The 17340-nt window shown below is 58.0% G+C and overlaps 1 protein-coding gene and 2 long non-coding RNA genes across 6 annotated transcripts in view; 2 read left to right on the top strand and 1 right to left on the bottom strand.

The window, feature by feature from the left end:
- The window catches only part of LMF1 (lipase maturation factor 1), a 51753-nt gene that overhangs the window by 18768 nt on the left and 15645 nt on the right, over positions 1-17340 (bottom strand). For all 4 annotated transcript variants that reach the window (XM_088833175.1, XM_055409091.2, XM_055409089.2 and 1 more), the window contains one exon: positions 5879-6027. In XM_088833175.1, the coding sequence (XP_088689301.1) occupies positions 5879-6027 (149 nt within the window). The remainder of the gene's footprint in view (positions 1-5878; positions 6028-17340) is intronic.
- Positions 8172-10007, top strand: LOC148773711 (uncharacterized). The gene is made up of 3 exons (XR_016036630.1): positions 8172-8563; positions 9520-9630; positions 9737-10007. It is a non-coding gene; the product is annotated as an uncharacterized LOC148773711 (long non-coding RNA).
- Positions 11479-12127, top strand: LOC129545213 (uncharacterized). Its single transcript, XR_008683680.2, has 2 exons — positions 11479-11603; positions 11861-12127. It is a non-coding gene; the product is annotated as an uncharacterized LOC129545213 (long non-coding RNA).

Here is a 17340-nt window from a genome sequence, read left to right as displayed (position 1 = left end):
CGGACAAACAGCTGAGCTTCACTCTGCTGCTGCAATGAACTGTGTTTCTGAGGTAAGCCACGCCTCTCTCACGGCTGGGCTCGATCTGCCGGTGTTTTGCTCGGAGTCCCCGTGTCTCTGCTCGTGAGGGATGCTGGTTGGTTTTCCTTCTGCACTGGCCTCCTTGGGTTCTGCTGGTCACGTGAAAGGACCTGCGGAGTGGCCCCGCCTCCGCTGTTCTCCAGGGTGTGTGTAGGACTGCTGTTACTTCCTCTTTAGGTGTTGGATGTCACTGCTGAAGCCATCTGCGCCTACGCATTCTTTCTGGAATGGCTTTTACCTTTTGTCACAAACCCAGTTCACTCACCGGACGGGAAGCCCTTCTGACTTCCTGTCTCCCTCTGGCTCAGTTTTGGTGAGCTACATTTGTCAAGGCATTTGTCCATTTCCTCTGTGTTGTCGAATTTACCGGCCCAAAACTTTCATGATAGTCCGGGTGACTTTATGGCTGAGTCTCAGACAAAACCGCCTTTATCTGAAGAAAATGTTTTCTCTCGGGCCTTCAATCACGGCTTGCCCTGCTGCATCCTGGCTTCAGAATGGTGGGTCCTGGGGGCGTCTCTTTCTCCAGTTTAGATGCAGCTTTTGTGTGTTAACCAGACAGGTATGGTCTGCACACAAAGAGCTGGGGATCCCAGGGTGTGCGTGCAGGTGTGAGGCTGGAGCTGTGGGTGGCACAGGTCGGCAGTAACCAGGCCCAGGCCGCCCTCTGCAACCTGTAGGCACGCGGGTTGCCCGGCACAGACAGGAAAGCGCATCCTCGTGCTGCCCCTGGGGGCCCGGAGGTTTGTCCTCCTGCCCTGATTCTCCGTGACCTCCTTTCACGCTGCGACCCCTCCATTTACTTCACATAAAAACCACCTGCATCAGGGACTTCCCTGCTGTCCAGTGGTTACGGCTCAGTGCTTTCACTTCTGGGCCCCGGTTCAGTCCTTGGTCAGGGAACTAAGATCCTGTAAGCTGTGTGGCATGGTCAAAAAAAAAAAAACAAAAACCCCAAAACAAAACAACAACAAAAAAACACAACCTGCTCTGGCCATGGCAAAGATGTAACTCTCAGTGGAAACTGCTGACTTTAGCGGTGATATTGCTTAGTGAGAATTTAGGGTCCTGAGTTCATAACTCTTTTCTTTTTTTTTCTTAACTCTTAAAATGTGAAGCAATAATAAAAACAACGTGGTGCCTGGGGAAAGGTAGTAGAAGATGTTGGGAGAACTGTAGAGAGAACACACAGGAAAAGAAAAGCCACGCTAACAACCTAGTCAGTGCAGGGCAGGTGACAGGCCCCGCCCCCAGCATCCACAAGCAGGGCGCCCCCTGGACGTCCAGCAGCAGACAGGTTCCTACAGCCCCTGCTCTGGCAACACTGCGTCTTCTGGCTGCCATCCTCATGGGGCCTGGACACCTCTGCGAGGCAGCCCCCGCCCCAAGGCAGGCTCCTATAGGAAGAGGGCCTGTGGCCCCCACCTGTGGTGACGCCCCTGCCCCCCGGCTGCTGTGGGGACAGTTTGGGGCCGTCACGTCACCTCCGCAGAAACGAGAAACAAGATGAGAACCCGCAGCGCACAGGCCAGGCCTGCAGTCTGCGCAGGAGACAGGCGGGAGGTGGCGGCGCCCAGTGGGGCTGCCAGTCGCTCCTTTCCAGGGCTTGAAGGACATGGTGTCACCTGCTGCTCCGACCAGGAAAGCCCGGCCCTGGGGTGTGCAGGGCTGTGCTCTCTGCAGGGCTGACGGGCGCCCAGTGTGAGGACGGCTATGTGCACACCCGCCTGTGCCCCCACCTGCCCAGACCCTGGTGAGTGCGCCCCCAGCCTGTGGCTCGCCATTTCTCAGTGGTATCTTTTGAAGAACTCAAAGATTTTAATTGTCCAGTTTACCCATGTTTGTCCTTTAACGGTTAGTGGTTTTGTGCTGTGAGCAGTCTTTGCCTCTCCCAGGACTGCGGATGTTCTACATTACCTGCGAGGGGTGTCTTGGTTTTACGTGTTTGTCCACCTCAAACCGCCTGTCGTGGGAGGTGTGGTGGGGGCAGGGGTTCGTGCACCCAATGGACACCCAGCACCTCTTGTGGAAGCTCCTTTCTGTTGTAGCTGACCTGACTTGGCTGCCTTGTCCAAACGTCAGCTGACTGTGGCGCTGTCTGCACGCGCTGACCCGCCCGTCGCTGCAGCCTCGCCTGATGTCACTGTGGCGCCGTCTGCATGTGCTGGCCCGCCTGTCGCTGCAGCCTTGCTGGCACCTCCCTGGCGCCTCGAGGACCACGGTCCCTGGAGCCTCCGGGACCCACAGCAGCATGAAGCCGACTGCTTTACTCCCACTCAAGACTCGTCCTGGGCATTTCTGTGCTCACCAAACAATCAGTTCACCAAGTTTGAAAAAGAAAACTCTTCTAGGATTACGTTGGGGCTGCATGAAATCTATCGACCAGTATGGGGACACCTGACTGCTGGTCACGAACAAGGAAGACCTCCTTGCCCAGGGCTCCTCTAAGCACCGTCTGGGGGTTTTCAGGGCCCAAGTGTCACACTTCTGTGAATACTGCTACGAGTTTTATGGTTGTTAGGGTTCTGTGACTTTGTTTTCTGACAGTTTTTGCTAGCAGGTGGAAACTGGCTGTATCCTGCAGCTTCACTCCCTAGTTCTGCAGCCCGTGTGATCGTCCATGTGTGGGATGAACACAGATGATTTCACTTCCTCCTTCCAGTCCTCAGGGCTTTCATCACTTTTTCTTTCTTTAAAGACAAGCTAAGATCTTCAGCACACTGCCGAGCAGCCGTGAGGAGAGTGGTCAGCACTGCCCTGTTCCCAAGCTTGTAGGAAAAACATTCAGTCTTTCACCATTTAGTCTGATGTCAGCTGTAGGCAGTCTGTATAGTTATCTTTTGTCAGGTTGAAGACATTTCCTTCTATTTCCAGTTTGCTAAGAACTTTTTTGTTAATTGTAAATAAGTGTTTAACACTGTCTAACACGTTTTCTACATCGAATGAGACAAATATGTCATCTGATCTCTTTCTTCCTTACATCTGGCAACGTGGTGAATTACCTTGGACTGTAAGGAGATCCAACCAGTCAATCCTAAAGGAAATCAGTCCTGAATATTCATTGGAAGGACTGATGTTGAAGCTGAAACTCCAATACTTTGGCCACCTGATGCGAAGAACTGACTCATTCGAAAAGACCCTGATGCTGGGCAAGACTGAAGGCAGGAGAAGGGGATGACAGAGGATGAGATGGTTGGATGGCATCCCCGACTTGACAGACATGAGTCTGAGTGAACTCCGGGAGTTGGTGATAGACAGGGAGGCCTGGCGTACTGCAGTCCACGGGGTGGCAAAGAGTCAAGACACGACTGAGCGACTGCACTGCACTGAATTCGTGTCCCACCAGGCATGCATCCTGGGAAACCCGTGAGGCCCTGACCCCTCCGTGCACTCTGGACCACCTGCTGACCCTTCCTTGAGAGTTTCTGTTGTGTTCGTGAGGAGCACTGCTCGGGAACCTCCCTGTCTGAAATATCACTGTCCACTGGCCTCAGGAGTGCGCCAGGAGGGGTTCCCTCGCGTGTCCTCTGAATGAGCGTGTGGGTTTGTATCGGTTCTCCCTTAAACGTTTGACTGAACTCGCCCGTGGAGAGGGCTGGGTCGGGGGAGGCGCTCTCTGTGTAATGGCTCGGTCTCGACGGCAGCTCAGCCGTGCTGGCCCGCTCGTGTCAGTGCTGCACGCCCGCCTCTGTGTCCTCTGAGTGCCCACTGCCCGCGCACGGAGCCGCTCATGCTGCTTCTCTTTAACACTGTACTTTGAAGAAAACCTTAGACTTCAGGAGGGCTGTGAAGATGGCACGGAGACCCTGCACACGTGTTCCTGCTGCTTCAGCCCTGCCCGGCTCTCAGCAGCCTCCCACGGACGCCCTGGCTGATGGCTCCTCAGGCTGTAATGCACGGTGTGATGTGGATCCTCGAGATGCTGGCAGAGACCGGGATCATCCGGGATGACCTGCCGGGCTGGTCCCGGGGGTGTAAGGCACCGGGTCTGCCCAGCTCCCACGGACAGACCCCTGCTGCTGCCCCTCCTTTGCATCAACCCAGCCCTGTCGCTCTGCTTTCCTACAAAGGATGGCAAATAATATCCAGTGTACAGATAAAATCAAGTAATTACAACTTTTAGTGCACCTGATAATCTTTTATCCAGCTGGTGCTCACTGTCAATCAAAACGCCATTAAAAGGTGCTTTACAACATGCTAATGATTCGCCGCCTCTGAGGTGTCGTGGGAGTTTGCTCAGCAGCGAGCTGTGCTCAGCGACCTGACGGCTCCGCCACCCCAGGCTCTGCACCCGCTTGGCTGGGCTCCACCCCGGCCCTTGGCTTCAGTGCCACACACGAGGCTGCCATCATAGGAGATCCTGACACAGGCCTTTGAAACACTGCGTACATTTTCATGCTTTTTAAAGCTATCTGAGAGAGAAGCCAGAGTCAAGCCCTAGGTGGGCAAGGAACTGCTAAGACAGAAGCTAAGAATGCCTGTGCGCTGTTAGGACAGCTCGTGTGTGGTTTCCTGTCTCATCAGAGGGAACCGTGGCCCACTCTCCAGTTAAGTGTGAGTGAGGGAAGCACTGCACTCACCCTGGAGTCTGGACACACAGTCACCGGCGCAGGATTTCCCAGTGCCTCGGCTGCTCCTACCTGATTGGGTCAGGAGCCGGCGCCACCCCTCTGACGCCCCCACAGAGCTCATCCCCGGCACCTGGTGTCGGGGGTGGGGCGGTGTGTGGAGCTGTGAGCATGGCGCCTCGTCCTGGGGGCACGCCGTCCTGCTGGAGGGCCAGTGCTGGCTGCAGCCGGCAGGAACAAGGGCGTTGGACACGGAGGGCGTTCGTGTGAGACGCTCTCGAGTAGCTGGATGAGGAGGGGCGCGGAGTCCCACCCAGTCTGTGGCGCTGCTGGCGCCTGGAGCGCTGCGGTTCTGAGGGCCGGCAGGGCCGGGGCAGAGACACCCCGCCTCACGGGCCCACTCCCCGCAGGCGCGTGGTCGCCCACAAGGAACAGCTTAGAGCAAGCAGACACCAGCCCGTCTGGACAGTGTGACTCTAGCGGAAAGAGCTGGGCAGGGGTGGGAGGCACCGAGCACAGAGCCGCGCAGCCTCTGCCTGGTGAGTCCCCCTCACTCCTATTTTAAGCTTCTGGAAGCTCGCTACTGCTGCTGCTGCTGCTAAGTCACTTCAGTCGTGTCCGACTCTGTGCGACCCCATAGACAGCAGCCCACCAGGCTCCGCCGTCCCTGGGATTCTCCAGGCAAGAACACTGGAGTGGGTTGCCATTTCCTTCTCCAATGCATGAAAGTGAAAAGTGAAAGTGAAGTCGCTCAGTCGTGTCCGACTCTTTGCGACCCCATGGACTGCAGCCTACCAGGCTCCTCCATCCATGGGATTTTCCAGGCAAGAGTACTGGAGTGGGTTGCCATTGCCTTCTCCACTGGAAGCTCGCAGGTGAGGCTAAAATTGAGACGTGCTCTTCTGCCGGCTGCATGGCGGGCAGGGGCCTGGCCCGAGGGCCGCGAGGAGCATGCGGCAGGAAGCGGGATGCTGAGCACCTGGCCTTTGGGAGCGACACTGGCCACACGGGCAGGTCGGGAGGAGAGATGGGAGGCCTCCCTGGGGTGGGGTCGGACACTCCGCATACCCTAGGAGGGCTGGGGGCAGGGGTGACGGGGGCCTCCCCGAGTGTCGTTTGTCCCCTGGGCCTCTGGGGAGTCATGGGCTCAGAAACAGGCCCGTGGACTTCAAGGAAGTGGCAGGAGGGCACGTCCCCCGCGGGTGTTAACAGATGAAGGTTGTACTCACCGCTCCGAGCATGATTCTGAAAATCAGCCACCGGAAGCCCCACACGACAACCTGGGAAGTGGGGGTGCCCCTGGGCAGCACAGACAACGTCCAAAGAGGGCACAGGAAGATCCCCAGGAAGCCCGTCTCCAGGAGCTGGGACTCCCATCCTGAGGAACAAAGAGCACGTGAGCAGCAGCTTCCCAGAGCATGCGCGGCAGAGCCCAGGCGGGACGGCCCTCCCCAGGGAGGCCATGGTGCGAGGGGCGGCGCTGAACGTGAGGTGCTGACCTCAGGGCAGACCGCGATCCTGGCTGCCGTGGTGAGGGGGGAGCCGGCTGGAGGTGGGGGATGCAGGTCCAGGCCCCGCGTGGCTCAGCCCGGCCCCACCGGGTGGGGGCACGGTCGCTCTTCCCGCCGGGAACCCGTGTGAGGGACGCGGGTGTGGGCAGCACACCCGAGTGCTCAGTGTTTGTGAACATCTTCCTCAAAAGGCAGACAAACCTGAATGAATTCTGAGCCCCAGCCTTCAGGGCTGGGCGTCTGCGCTGCTCGCTCTGAGACACACTGAGAGTTCAGAGGAGAAACGCACAGATACGGTGACACCACCGAGAAAATCACCAGCCAGGGCAGGTGGAGCTGGTGGGTTTTCCCTGCACAACTGTTTGAAGCTCGGCAGCTTGAAATTTTTCCTTGTAAAATATGGAGGTAGAAATCTCATTGACTCTCATTCGCTTTGTGGATCTCTGAAATTCAATTCTCCTCTTGGAAAGAAGCAAGCGAGTTTGCTGCAAAGCAGCACCTGGAAGCAGCGGTGCGGGCGTTGGGGGGCGGCCCCGCCCGCATCAGCCGAGCCTTCTGGGCTACAGGCTCTGGGGACAGCAGTGTGCACGCCACACCATCTGGAGGTGAGTCTAGAAGCAGAAGCCTGGATGGTGCCAGGGAGGCGTGCCCTTAGGAGGGAGCTGAGCAAGGTGGGTCCCAGAGCCCCAAGAGGGCTCTGTGATCAGGAGAGGAAAGCGGAGCCCAGGGTGACCGGCCAAGAGGAGAGGGACCCGCTGGCCCCCCGGGTGCTGCAGCCAGGACAGCAGGAAGGGCCTTCCTTGTGTAAATCCTCGAGGGTCTGCACACTGGAGTCACCCACTTCGTGTCCAGGTCTTGTCCTCCTTGTGGACACGGATGACCTGTGCTTCTCGACGCACTTCAAACCCCCTTCCTGTCTCAATAGGAAGAAGCGGACTCTTCCTTTCTCGACAGCTTCTCTGGTGTTGCCCTGAGAGGTTGTGATCGTTGTCTGGACTCCTTTTCAGTGCCGTGGGGGCATTTTATAACCTGTGGTTTACGGCAGCAGAACGTGGAGCGGCAGTAACGTAGCTCTGGGCGGACTTCACTCTAAGGGCCCTCATAGGCTGCTCAGCCCCACCCCGCTCTGCTTGGCCCCATGAGCAGGCAGACCCCAGAGAGGGCAAGGTCAGAGCAGTGCGTGCCCACTCGTGAGGGGCCCGCCTCCTGCCTCCCTGGAGGACCCCTGCAGCTTGCAGGGCCCACGTGGGTGGGTGGAGGGGGTCCCCAGAGCCCGGCCTGCCTTCCCTGTCACCTCACTCTGCACAGACACGACACACAGAATTTTAATGTGCTGCTTGAGTGACACCCATCAAAGCAACACGCGAATGGCGGCGCCCAGAGAGCTGCTAAGTGCTGGGAAGCAGGTGACGGGCCTGCTGCCCCCCCGGGACGCACGTGTCACCTGCCCTCCCGCCTGCTCCCCGCTCCCGGAACCTGCCTCACCCTGTGGGGCGTGGGCACCCCATCTCGCCCTCCAGGCCGAGGCCTGCTGCTGTCAGCGCTCGCTGGCACCCACCTGCTCTGCTTCCTCCGCAGGGTCAGCAGCTGCAGCGCACACAAGGAGCCCCATTGTTCTCCACGGCCCGGGGACAGCCCTCCTCCAGACACGCACCCTTTCCCCTCGCCGAGCGCAGGCCTGTCGCGGGGCGGAAGGTTCCATCTGCAGCAGGGGACCTCCCGCCAGGGGCTTTGGGGTGGTGGTGAGCAAGTGGCCAGGAACCTCCCTGACCACACTGCCCACAGCTCACACTCCCACCACTGTGGCTCTGGACTGGCTTCCTGGACGCAGCCCAGGCTGGCCCAGCATATGTGGGAGGTGCCCTTGCGAGCTTGAGGGTTGGCACCCCACCCTGCATGCGGGAAAGGAGAGTGTGGGTGGCTCTGTGGTCCCCCTTTCCTGAGGAGCCGCTTACCCACCGTCTCAGGGGACAGCCCAACAGGGACACACAGTGTCGTCCCGCCCCGTCCTGACCGGGGCTCAGGCTGGCCGCTGACAGTGGTCTCCAGCTCTGAGTGCAGACACACTCCCCACCCTGCCGGCTGCAGGCACCTGTGGGCCGGATTGGTTGTGGGTGGGCAGACTGGATCTCCAAGCGCCCCTCTCCTGGCCTGTGCCTGCCAGGGCTGCCTTTGGCCAAAGGAGGCCCATGGTATGCTGAACGCGGCCCTCAGCCTCCCGGCCAACCTCACTCCCCACACCTGGGGCACCTGCTCCCCGAAGAGCTGCTCCTGGATATGGTGCTGGCGTTCAGCCCTGTCCTCCAGGCCTGTGAAGAGTGGAGACGCGCTTATGTTGAGGACCAAGGATCAGAAAATCCGCCCCCGGGTGGCCTGCGTCGCAGAGCACATGGCTACCACGGGGTGGGTATCGCGCTGCAGGACAGACCCAGGTGGGGCCAGGCTGCTCCTGAGGGAGATGCTTGCTGACCGTTGGGGGCTCAGAGGGGGCTCCCAGGTGCTGTGGTCAGTCACCCAGGGTCACGGGCAGCACACACAGGGAGGAAAGGTGACCTAAAGCAGGTTTCAGCGGCCATGGCCACCCCAGGGCTCTGAGAGCACCTGAAGCCTCACAGCCGCCTCAGAACTGTGACAGTTCCTTAGGAGAGGAGTTAAGTGTGGCAAGCAAGGATCCTTCACAGATGACAGCACCCTCTGTGGGGTGAGCAGGAAGCCCATTAGCCTCATGGTCAGGGGCGGGAGACGGCGAAGGTGCCTCCCCGGGGCACGGGGCTGCAGGTCTCCAGGCAGAGCAGCCGTCCGCCGCCGCTGATGCCAAGGGCCATTTCACACCTGGGACATGTCCTGGGGACGCTCCTCTGTCCCAAGGCCACACCTCCTTCGACGGGGTGAAGGGGGGGGCTGGGGTCGCAGGTCAGCCGGGAGAGACAAGAGGGGCCGGGGCAGCAGGCGGGCCCCCCTGAGGAGCACAGTTCCGGAGCAGAGGGCAGCCTTGTGCGGTGTCCGGCCGGGGGGCGGGGGGCGGGCCGCCACTGGCCCGACACTGCGCCTCCACCCACCCTTCACCCAGACGGACCCCTGCCAACACCGCCGTCTGTTCAGCACTCCCTGCCCAACGTGGGGCTAACAGGCCTCCCTTCTCGGTTGAGACAAAATATAAAATGAGACCAGGTGAAAAGCACAAGGGAGGCCACACAGAACCTGAGGGAAGCCTCTCCTGCTGGTGTTTATAAACAGCCGCCGGATGTCATGAGGACACGTGTGTCTGTCTGTTCGCACCTGGATGGGGCACCAGGCGGCCGCGAGCCTGACCAGTGAGGGCAGGAGCCCCTTATGTCTACCTCACACCCCTCCCACAGACCCTGCGTTGCATGGGACCTTGCCTAGGTCCGCCAACCCCTCTAGGTATTGGAACCACCTGCAAAGATGCCCCGTCCTCGGGGAGCCTGGGCCACCCTCCGGCCCCAGAGGTACCAATGCTGCCCGCCCAGACGTGCGGCCACTGCTGCTCACCCCCCCTCCCCCCACTGCCCCGAGCTGGGCCTGGCCTCCAGTCCATTGCCTCCCCACCCCCAGGACCCCATCTGCCCAGGAATCCTCCAGAGCCGGTGTGAGCTGGGTCTGCTGGGACAGGAGCCTCCTGGTCACTTCTCACATCTGTGAAGATTTCAGCCAGAGCTTGGATGGTGAATTTGAAAGAGCTGGTTAAAGGCTTCACGCTTTAAATAAAGTAATTTTAAATCGCATGCTCCCAGCCAGGAAGCGCCTAGCAAGCTGCCAGTCTGCGTCTCACGGACGTCCTCGGGCACTGCGGGGAACAGGAAGTGACCCGTGCAACCTGCGCGGTGACCCTCCCACTGCACTTGGTCACGGTGCTGGTTAGTACTCGTTGCTGTGGCAACCAGACTTCAGAGCCCCAGGTGTCCCCTGCTGCTCCAGTCCATGCAGGTGTCACCAGCCAGCCCAAAACAAGATCCACAGTAATGACCTTGGCTGGCTTTGCGGGCTTGGGGTAAACACAGGAATGCTTCCTGTCACCGGAAATGAGACTTGGCAATAGACTTCTCAGGATTAATATATTCCAAACATTTAACATATATCAGGCTGGAGGGCACGGTGCCTTACTGTGTCTTTGTCTTTTGTTTCCTGTGCAAGAAAATTAGCTGGAGCTCGTCTCAGAGAGCCGTGTCAGACTCCTCGTGAGAGGCAGTCGGTGCTACGCCGGGGCCACCGGACACGAGGGCGAGTTCTGACCCGCCTCCGGCCTGGGCAGGTGCTGGCCAGCCAGGGCCGACACCCTGAAACGTGGCTGGAGGAGGTCGGGGCGGATCTGCTGTGTCCGCTTCACGGGACAGCTGCAAGTCACCATCCTGGGGCTGTGGTGCTGAGCCTGAACAAAGTATTCAGGTGTAACTCTAAACACAAAACTTCTTTCAGAACAAAGCAAGAGATGTGTTTTTCAGAGCGATGGCTTCCGTGAGGAGGGGGACGCGAGCTGACGGATGCCTCTGACCATGTTCCCACTCGGGCAGTGCAGGTGCCGCCAGAGGCGGGAGTGAGGTGTGAGCAGAGCCCGCCCCGAGTGTGCGACGCCGCAGCCCCCCACACAGAGCGCAGCCGCAGGTAGGCTCGCGGGAAGGAGGGCAAGACCCGGGGCATGCCGCGTTCTCTGTGCAGCAGGGGCTCTGCTCCAGTTCAGGGTTCAGGTGAGACAGAGCGCCCAGGGCCGCCAGCTCCCCAACCAGAGCAGCTGCTGCCGCCCACACACCCCAACCTTTTCCAGCGGAGGCCGCCATGGGCATTACAACAGCACGGCTGATTCTGGCACACTGAGAAGGGAGAGAGGAAGAGAGCTATCCATTTACTGAAGATGAGCCAAACATTCACGGTGTTGGCTGTCCCGAATGCAGGTCCTGAAGCAAGTGGCAGAGTGGTGGGGGCAGGAGGGAACGCACGACAGTGTTTATGGTGAAAGCCTGACCCTTACCTCACTGTCCTGTGTAATGGACCACGGAGAGACCCACTCCTTCCATTCTGGATGGTGCTTTTCACCAAGTTAAGGCCTGAGATGCATGGTTGTATCAATAATAGACCACCACTCAAGCCTCCGGACAAAGCCACACACGTTCACTCGGAGCACAGGAAGGAGGGGCCCAGCCACCAAGGGTCTGGGAAGCCCGCAGCTGGAGGGCTGCCTGCAGGGGCCCAGCTTCTGTGCTTCCATCCCAGGGTTCCGCTGCTGCTCTTGAAGATCAAACAGCTCTTCCTCTGATGAAAGGAGATTCCTCACCATCAAAAAGGACAGAACCCGAGACACAGCACAGACGGCATAGGCAGAAGGGCACTGAGCTTACCGGGCGCGATACAGCGCCAAGTGCCTAGCGGGGTCCCAATGACCTCTGCCCCCAGCCCCAGCCTCGGGCACGGAGGAGGAGGCAGCCAGGTGAGGAGCTCTCTGCGCCCGTGGCTGGGCGTCTGGAAGTTCAGACCTTGAGATCGTCCCAGCCCCATCCTGCCTGCTCGACACCACCCCAGAGGGCCTTCTTGTAAGGACTGTCCCCAGGGAAGATGGCCCGCCTGTGGGATCCAGGCATCCCTGGGCAGCACCTCTTACCAGGCAGCGGTCCCAGGAGCAGGCCAATCTTGGGACCGGCTGAAGACAGGTCCTACTTGGTGGCTGAACACCCTGCTACCCTCCAGCCCTGAAGACCTGCACCCTCCCAAATCCCAGGATGCTGGGCCCCACCCCGAACCCAGGTGGGGCCTGAACCTTGCCTGTACCCCACTTTCGCCTCCTCGCTGAATCTCTGAGACTCGTCCCAGGGCGTGAAGCCCCTCCTGTGAGGTGGAGACACTCCTCCAGCCTGGACCAACAGGGCTTTTAGAAGCTCTTGTGGCCAACCCTGGCCCAGCTCATGTCCACTCACCTTTGATTTCACTTATTAAAACTAACATATTCATCCTTCAGTTCAGTTCAGTTCAGTTCAGTCGCTCAGTCATGTCTGACTCTTCGCGACCCCATGAATCACAGCACGCCAGGCCTCCCTGTCCATCACCAACTCCCGGAGTTCACTCAAACTCATGTCCATCAAGTTGGTGATGCCATCCATCCATCTCATTCTCTGTCGTCCCCGTCTCCTCCCGCCCCCAATCCCTCCCAGCATCCTTAACAGAAAGCAAAAATGTTTAGTGAAGATAACTTGGAACCAGAGAGAAGCAGGAAGTGACCTGCTCACCCAGAGGTAAATCTGGTTAACTCCTTGGTCACGGATTTCAAAACAGTTTCCAGAGGCAAGATGGAATAGAGGACACACTGCTTAACATGGCATAAACATGGCCTTGCACGCTGAACAGCACTGTAGTGAATGAAACTTACTGTGGAGTAACCAGAGCAGAGGCGGCGTGTATGTAACCAGCTCCCCACCTGAGCCTCTGACTCCCCCACAGTGGGGCACCCTCCCCTGCCTTCTGGTCCTGCTGCAGGAACCCGGGGTGCAGGCCACCAGAGGCACACAACATGCTCCAAAGGGGCGGCCACCAGCCTGCCCAGTCCTAAGAAAACAGCAGACAAGCCCAATTTAGTCTCCAGTCCAGCCGCAGTGTCCAGGGGTGGCTCAGTAAGATGTCCATGGAGGGGCTGGGCGGAGGGCTCCGGGGACTCTGAACAGACTGGGAAGCCATGTCAGATGTTTTTGAGGCTGTGTTGACACTTTTCATCAGGATGAGCTGCCTGGAGAGGGTGGACTTGGTTGGGGTCTCTGCCTCAACCGCCCCCCAACATTGCGTGGCTGGGGCTGTGGCCCATCCCACTGCCGACTGGGCCGCTGCTTGGGGGCTCTGCCTGCAGGGGTTCCTCCCAGCGCTCCACCCGGATCCACCCCAAGACCCGGCCTTTGTGAGAGCCCAAGGAGGCCCCCAAGCTCCAGAGACATCACGGCAAGCACAGCTGCTCCACGGGCATTCAGGACACGAGGACTCAGGGTTCTCTACATGACACGCAAGCATACCACCAGCCCGGCTTCTGAGACAGATGCCTGGAGCCCCACTGAGGCTCCTGTCAAGGGGGCTTCCCACTGCTGTCCGTGACTGCTCAGAGGACCTGAGCCCCAACCCCTGCAGGCTTGGAACTGAGACGTGCTCCAGCAGGAACCAGGCTGACGCGCTGTGGGGAAGGTTTTGGCACCCACCGAAGAACTGAGTTGACTCACTGGAAAAGACTCTGATGCTGGGAAGGATTGGGGGCGGGAGGAGAAGGGGATGACAGAGAATGAGATGGCTGGATGGTATCACCAACTCTGTGGACATTAGTTTGAGTGAACTCCGGGAGTTGGTGATGGACAGGGAGGCCTGGCGTGCTGTGATTCACGGGGTTGCAAAGGGTTGGTCACGACTGAGTGACTGAACTGAACTGAACTGAAAGAACTATGTCAGGGGTGGTGGGGATGCAGGCCAGGGGGGCTGGAGGAGCCCCTGGGGAGAGCAGTTCCTGCTGAGGCCCACGTGGGTCCATGGACACCACGCAGGTCTCACCCCTGAATCTGGTCTGTCTTCTGAATGCTCAAAAGACAGGCATTGAGGCTGAAGCCAAATGGAAAACAGTGTCAAGCGGACATGAACCGGAGATGAGCCAGCATCCCATCATGAGTGCAGAATCTTCAGTTAAGGAGACGGCCCCTCCCTGGTAAGCGGAGGACATGGCCACCAGGCCCGCTGGACTCTGGGAGCTGCTCGCGGGAGGAAACTGTGCTGGTTTCCGTCTCTGTGCAGCAGGCCCACCCAGACAAGAGCTGCTATTGTGACAGCAACAAAGCATGGCTTCCTCGTTTAAAATTGCTGTTTTAAAATATCAAAGCTTTCACAAAAGGAACTGGCACACAGCTGCTACCCCAGGCCGACCTAACAACGTCTCTCCCTGTTACTGTGCTGGCGGAGGACAGGCTTGCCGACCCTGTGTTCCTCCCGCGCCTGACGACGGGGCGTGGGGGCCAGGATGCTCCCGGGACACACTCCGGACTTGGGCCGCGGTGGGCTCACTGAGACCAGGGCCTTCGCTGGCTCCTCAGAGCCTTTCAGGCTCAGGACACAGGCGTGTTCCTGGCACAGGAGCAGTGCTGGGGCGATGAGGCGATGTTGGCCTCGCCTCAGACAGGTGACGATCAATGCTGAGGAAACAAGGACAGGACTATCTCGTCAGCTGCTTTTAGCTGTTCTGTGCAAATGTGATCAAGAAAGGGGCTTCTTAAAAACGACCCTGAGGAGGCACTCCAGGACGCCCCCAGGAGGAAGGCAGTGAGGACGTGCTGCGCCTCTGGCCTCACCCCAGCACAGCGAGGCACTTGCCCCTGGACCACAAGGGCCCTGGGATGGACAGGGTGGCGAGTCATCGGTGGTACCTGCTGGGACAGAGTGCCCACCTGCCCACCTGCCCACTCCAAGGCCTTGGAAGTCCGCGCTCCAGGTGGTAACAGTGCGCAAGCAGAAGCCTCTGTGGACTGAGGGGCACTGACAGGTTCTCACGTGTCCCGTCAGTAAGAAATAAACAGTGCCTGGAGGGGCTGAGCCGCTGTGCTGGCGAGTGTGGAAAAGCTGCTGAGTGAAGCGTGATCAGAGATGAAAAATAAAGCAAAGGAAGAGGCAGCCAGGGAGTGCCCTGGCCATCTAGTGGTTAGGATTCTGGACTTTTACTGCCCGAGTTCAATCCCCGGTTGGGGAAATGAGATCCCACAAGCTGTGTGGATCTCGCCAAAAAAAATTAGAGAAAATTTTTATACTTCACTATCAGCTCAGCACTCAACAATATTTACATAGTTGCAGTGTAAAGACCAAATATTAACTTAATGACACTTGTGACGGCTGACCTGAGACAGAGGAAGAGCGTTAGGGAGGTGGGAGAAGAGCAGCGGGAAGTGCACAGATGATGTCCAAAGGTGACAGCAGAAGCACACAATGGAAACACAACCGGATAAACCCGACGGAAACCCGACCGGATAAACCGATGGAAACCCGACAGAAACACGACCGGATAAACCAACGGAAACCCGACAGAAACATGACCAGATAAACCCGATGGAAACCCGACAGAAACACGACCAGATAAACCCGACGGAAACACGACAGAAACACGACTGGATAAACCCGACGGAAACCCTACGGAAACACGACCAGATAAACCCGATGGAAACACGACCGGATAAACCCCACGGAAACCCGACCGGTTAAACCCGACGGAAACACGACTGGACAAACCTGACAGAAACCCGACAGGCTGAACTGCTTGGGGAGATGGAGTCATCCCAAGAACAGGACGGGGTGAGTGCAGGAGAACTATGGTGAGCTGTTTGTATTATAGGTTGTGTAATATGTCTTGAATTTCTAATCCACTCACACACCTAACTTAAAAAATAATGAAAAGAACGATCTTCAGGCCATACTCTCTGGTTGCAGTGTAATAAAATCAGAAACTGACCAACCAGAGATAACCTACAAAGCCTGAAGCGTTTGGAATTTCTGACCCTCTTTAAACAGCACCTGGGCTAAAGAGGCAGCAACACCTGAAGGTTATAAAACTGCGTGTCTGCCCCTTGCCAGGGACACCGGGCCTCAGCCCACAGGGGCCCGGGACCAGTCACAGGGGGGTGACCACCCGTCTCCACGCTTTCATTTCAGGTAAGAAGAATGGACAAATAATGAGTTAATCAACTCAAGATCTTAGAAAATACTAAATTCCTTCCTCCCAGGAGGAAGAGACCTATAGAAAGTAAAATTTAATGAGCCAGAACACATTTTTAAAAACCTGATAAATAAAACCAGTTCTTTGAAAGGAGCCACATGGCCACTGTGCAGTGGGAGGCCGAGTTTGGAGGCAGGCGCAGGGTGGCTGGTCAGTAAGCAGACCAGGGCTGCTAGACCAGCCGCGGGCCTCTAGGAACCGGGTGCCGATGAGCCTGCCTCGGCAGCCTGGGCACTGGCACCCAGGAGCCTTGCGTCCACCGCGATGCTCATCATCAGCTATACTGTGAACTGAAAAGGAAACAGTGGCCTAGCATCTATGCGACTGAATAAAAGCACGAGGCAATTTAGAAGATTCCAGACAAAAGCCCTCAAATTCAGGGTTTCTTAAGTATTTTAGAATTCTTATTCTGTTTTAGAAACAAACGGGTAACGAGATGTAATGGGAGAAATTCAAAACCAAAGCCTCAATAATCATGTAAACAAGAAAAAAGTCTTCAAAATATAGTTTCTTCTCGGTTCCACTAAGTGATGGTCACCAGATTCTGCCAAGTGAGAAAAGAGAAAGGCGGGACCCGACACGGCCGTGCAGGGATGCCAACGAGCCGTGTCCACGCTTGTGCACAGAGCAGAGCGGGCTCCAGGTGAGGACGGAGGTCAGGCAGATGCTGAACATGGGGTAGCGCCTTTGGTTCCCCTACCCCAGCCCCTCCCCTGGGCAGTGGGTCTCCTGCACTGTGCTCCCCGTGGCCGGGAGGGGACAGAGAGGAGAGAGCAAGGCCCAGAGCAGCCTGAGGAGGCTCAGGCCAGAGGGGCAGGCGGGCGCTGGGACCCCAGTGAGGAGGGCCCCTTCCCGGCCACGCATGGTGAGGACGCCTCCTGCCTCCCTCTGGGAACCACCACCTCCTCTTGGTCCATGGCAGCCCCAAGTCACCTGACCCAGGCTCTCAGTCCTTTCCAAGGACACGACCAGACACAAGGCCAGAACCACACAGCCCAGCAGCACCCACATCTCTGGGAGGTCGGAGGGCTGGGATGGGGGAGGCAGGGCTCCCTGGAAGGGCGAGCTCATGGCAGGGTGTCCTCGGCTACCTCTGATCACGGGAATTTAATCACAAGAAACTGCTTTCTGAGACACGGGGCTGATGTGAAGGCCAGGCAAAGCTCGAGCTGGCTGGCAAGGGTCTGGAAACGCTTTGTGGCCTTGCTGTGGCCGCGGCAGCTCTGAACTCAAGGCTGGCTAATCGCTTCCTGCAGGCAGGCTCCACTCCAGCACTGACGGGTTTTAATAAAAACTTCCAATTGGGTCAGTAAAGCCCTCATTAAGCTGTTTTTAAAGCATGAATTTAAGAGAGGTAAGGGTCACAGGGAGCCTTTAATTTGCAACGGCTGGCGGGAGGTGCCGCTGTGACAGGGAACGGGGGTCAAGCAATCAGGCCACATAAACGTGT

This window comes from Moschus berezovskii, chromosome 27 (assembly GCF_049115385.1).
Source record: "Moschus berezovskii isolate FMDL1 chromosome 27, NW_MosBer_1.0, whole genome shotgun sequence".
NCBI classification, from domain to species: Eukaryota; Metazoa; Chordata; class Mammalia; order Artiodactyla; family Moschidae; genus Moschus; species Moschus berezovskii.
The sequence above is the reverse complement of the archived record's forward strand: the minus strand, read 5'-3'. Positions and strand labels throughout refer to the sequence as shown.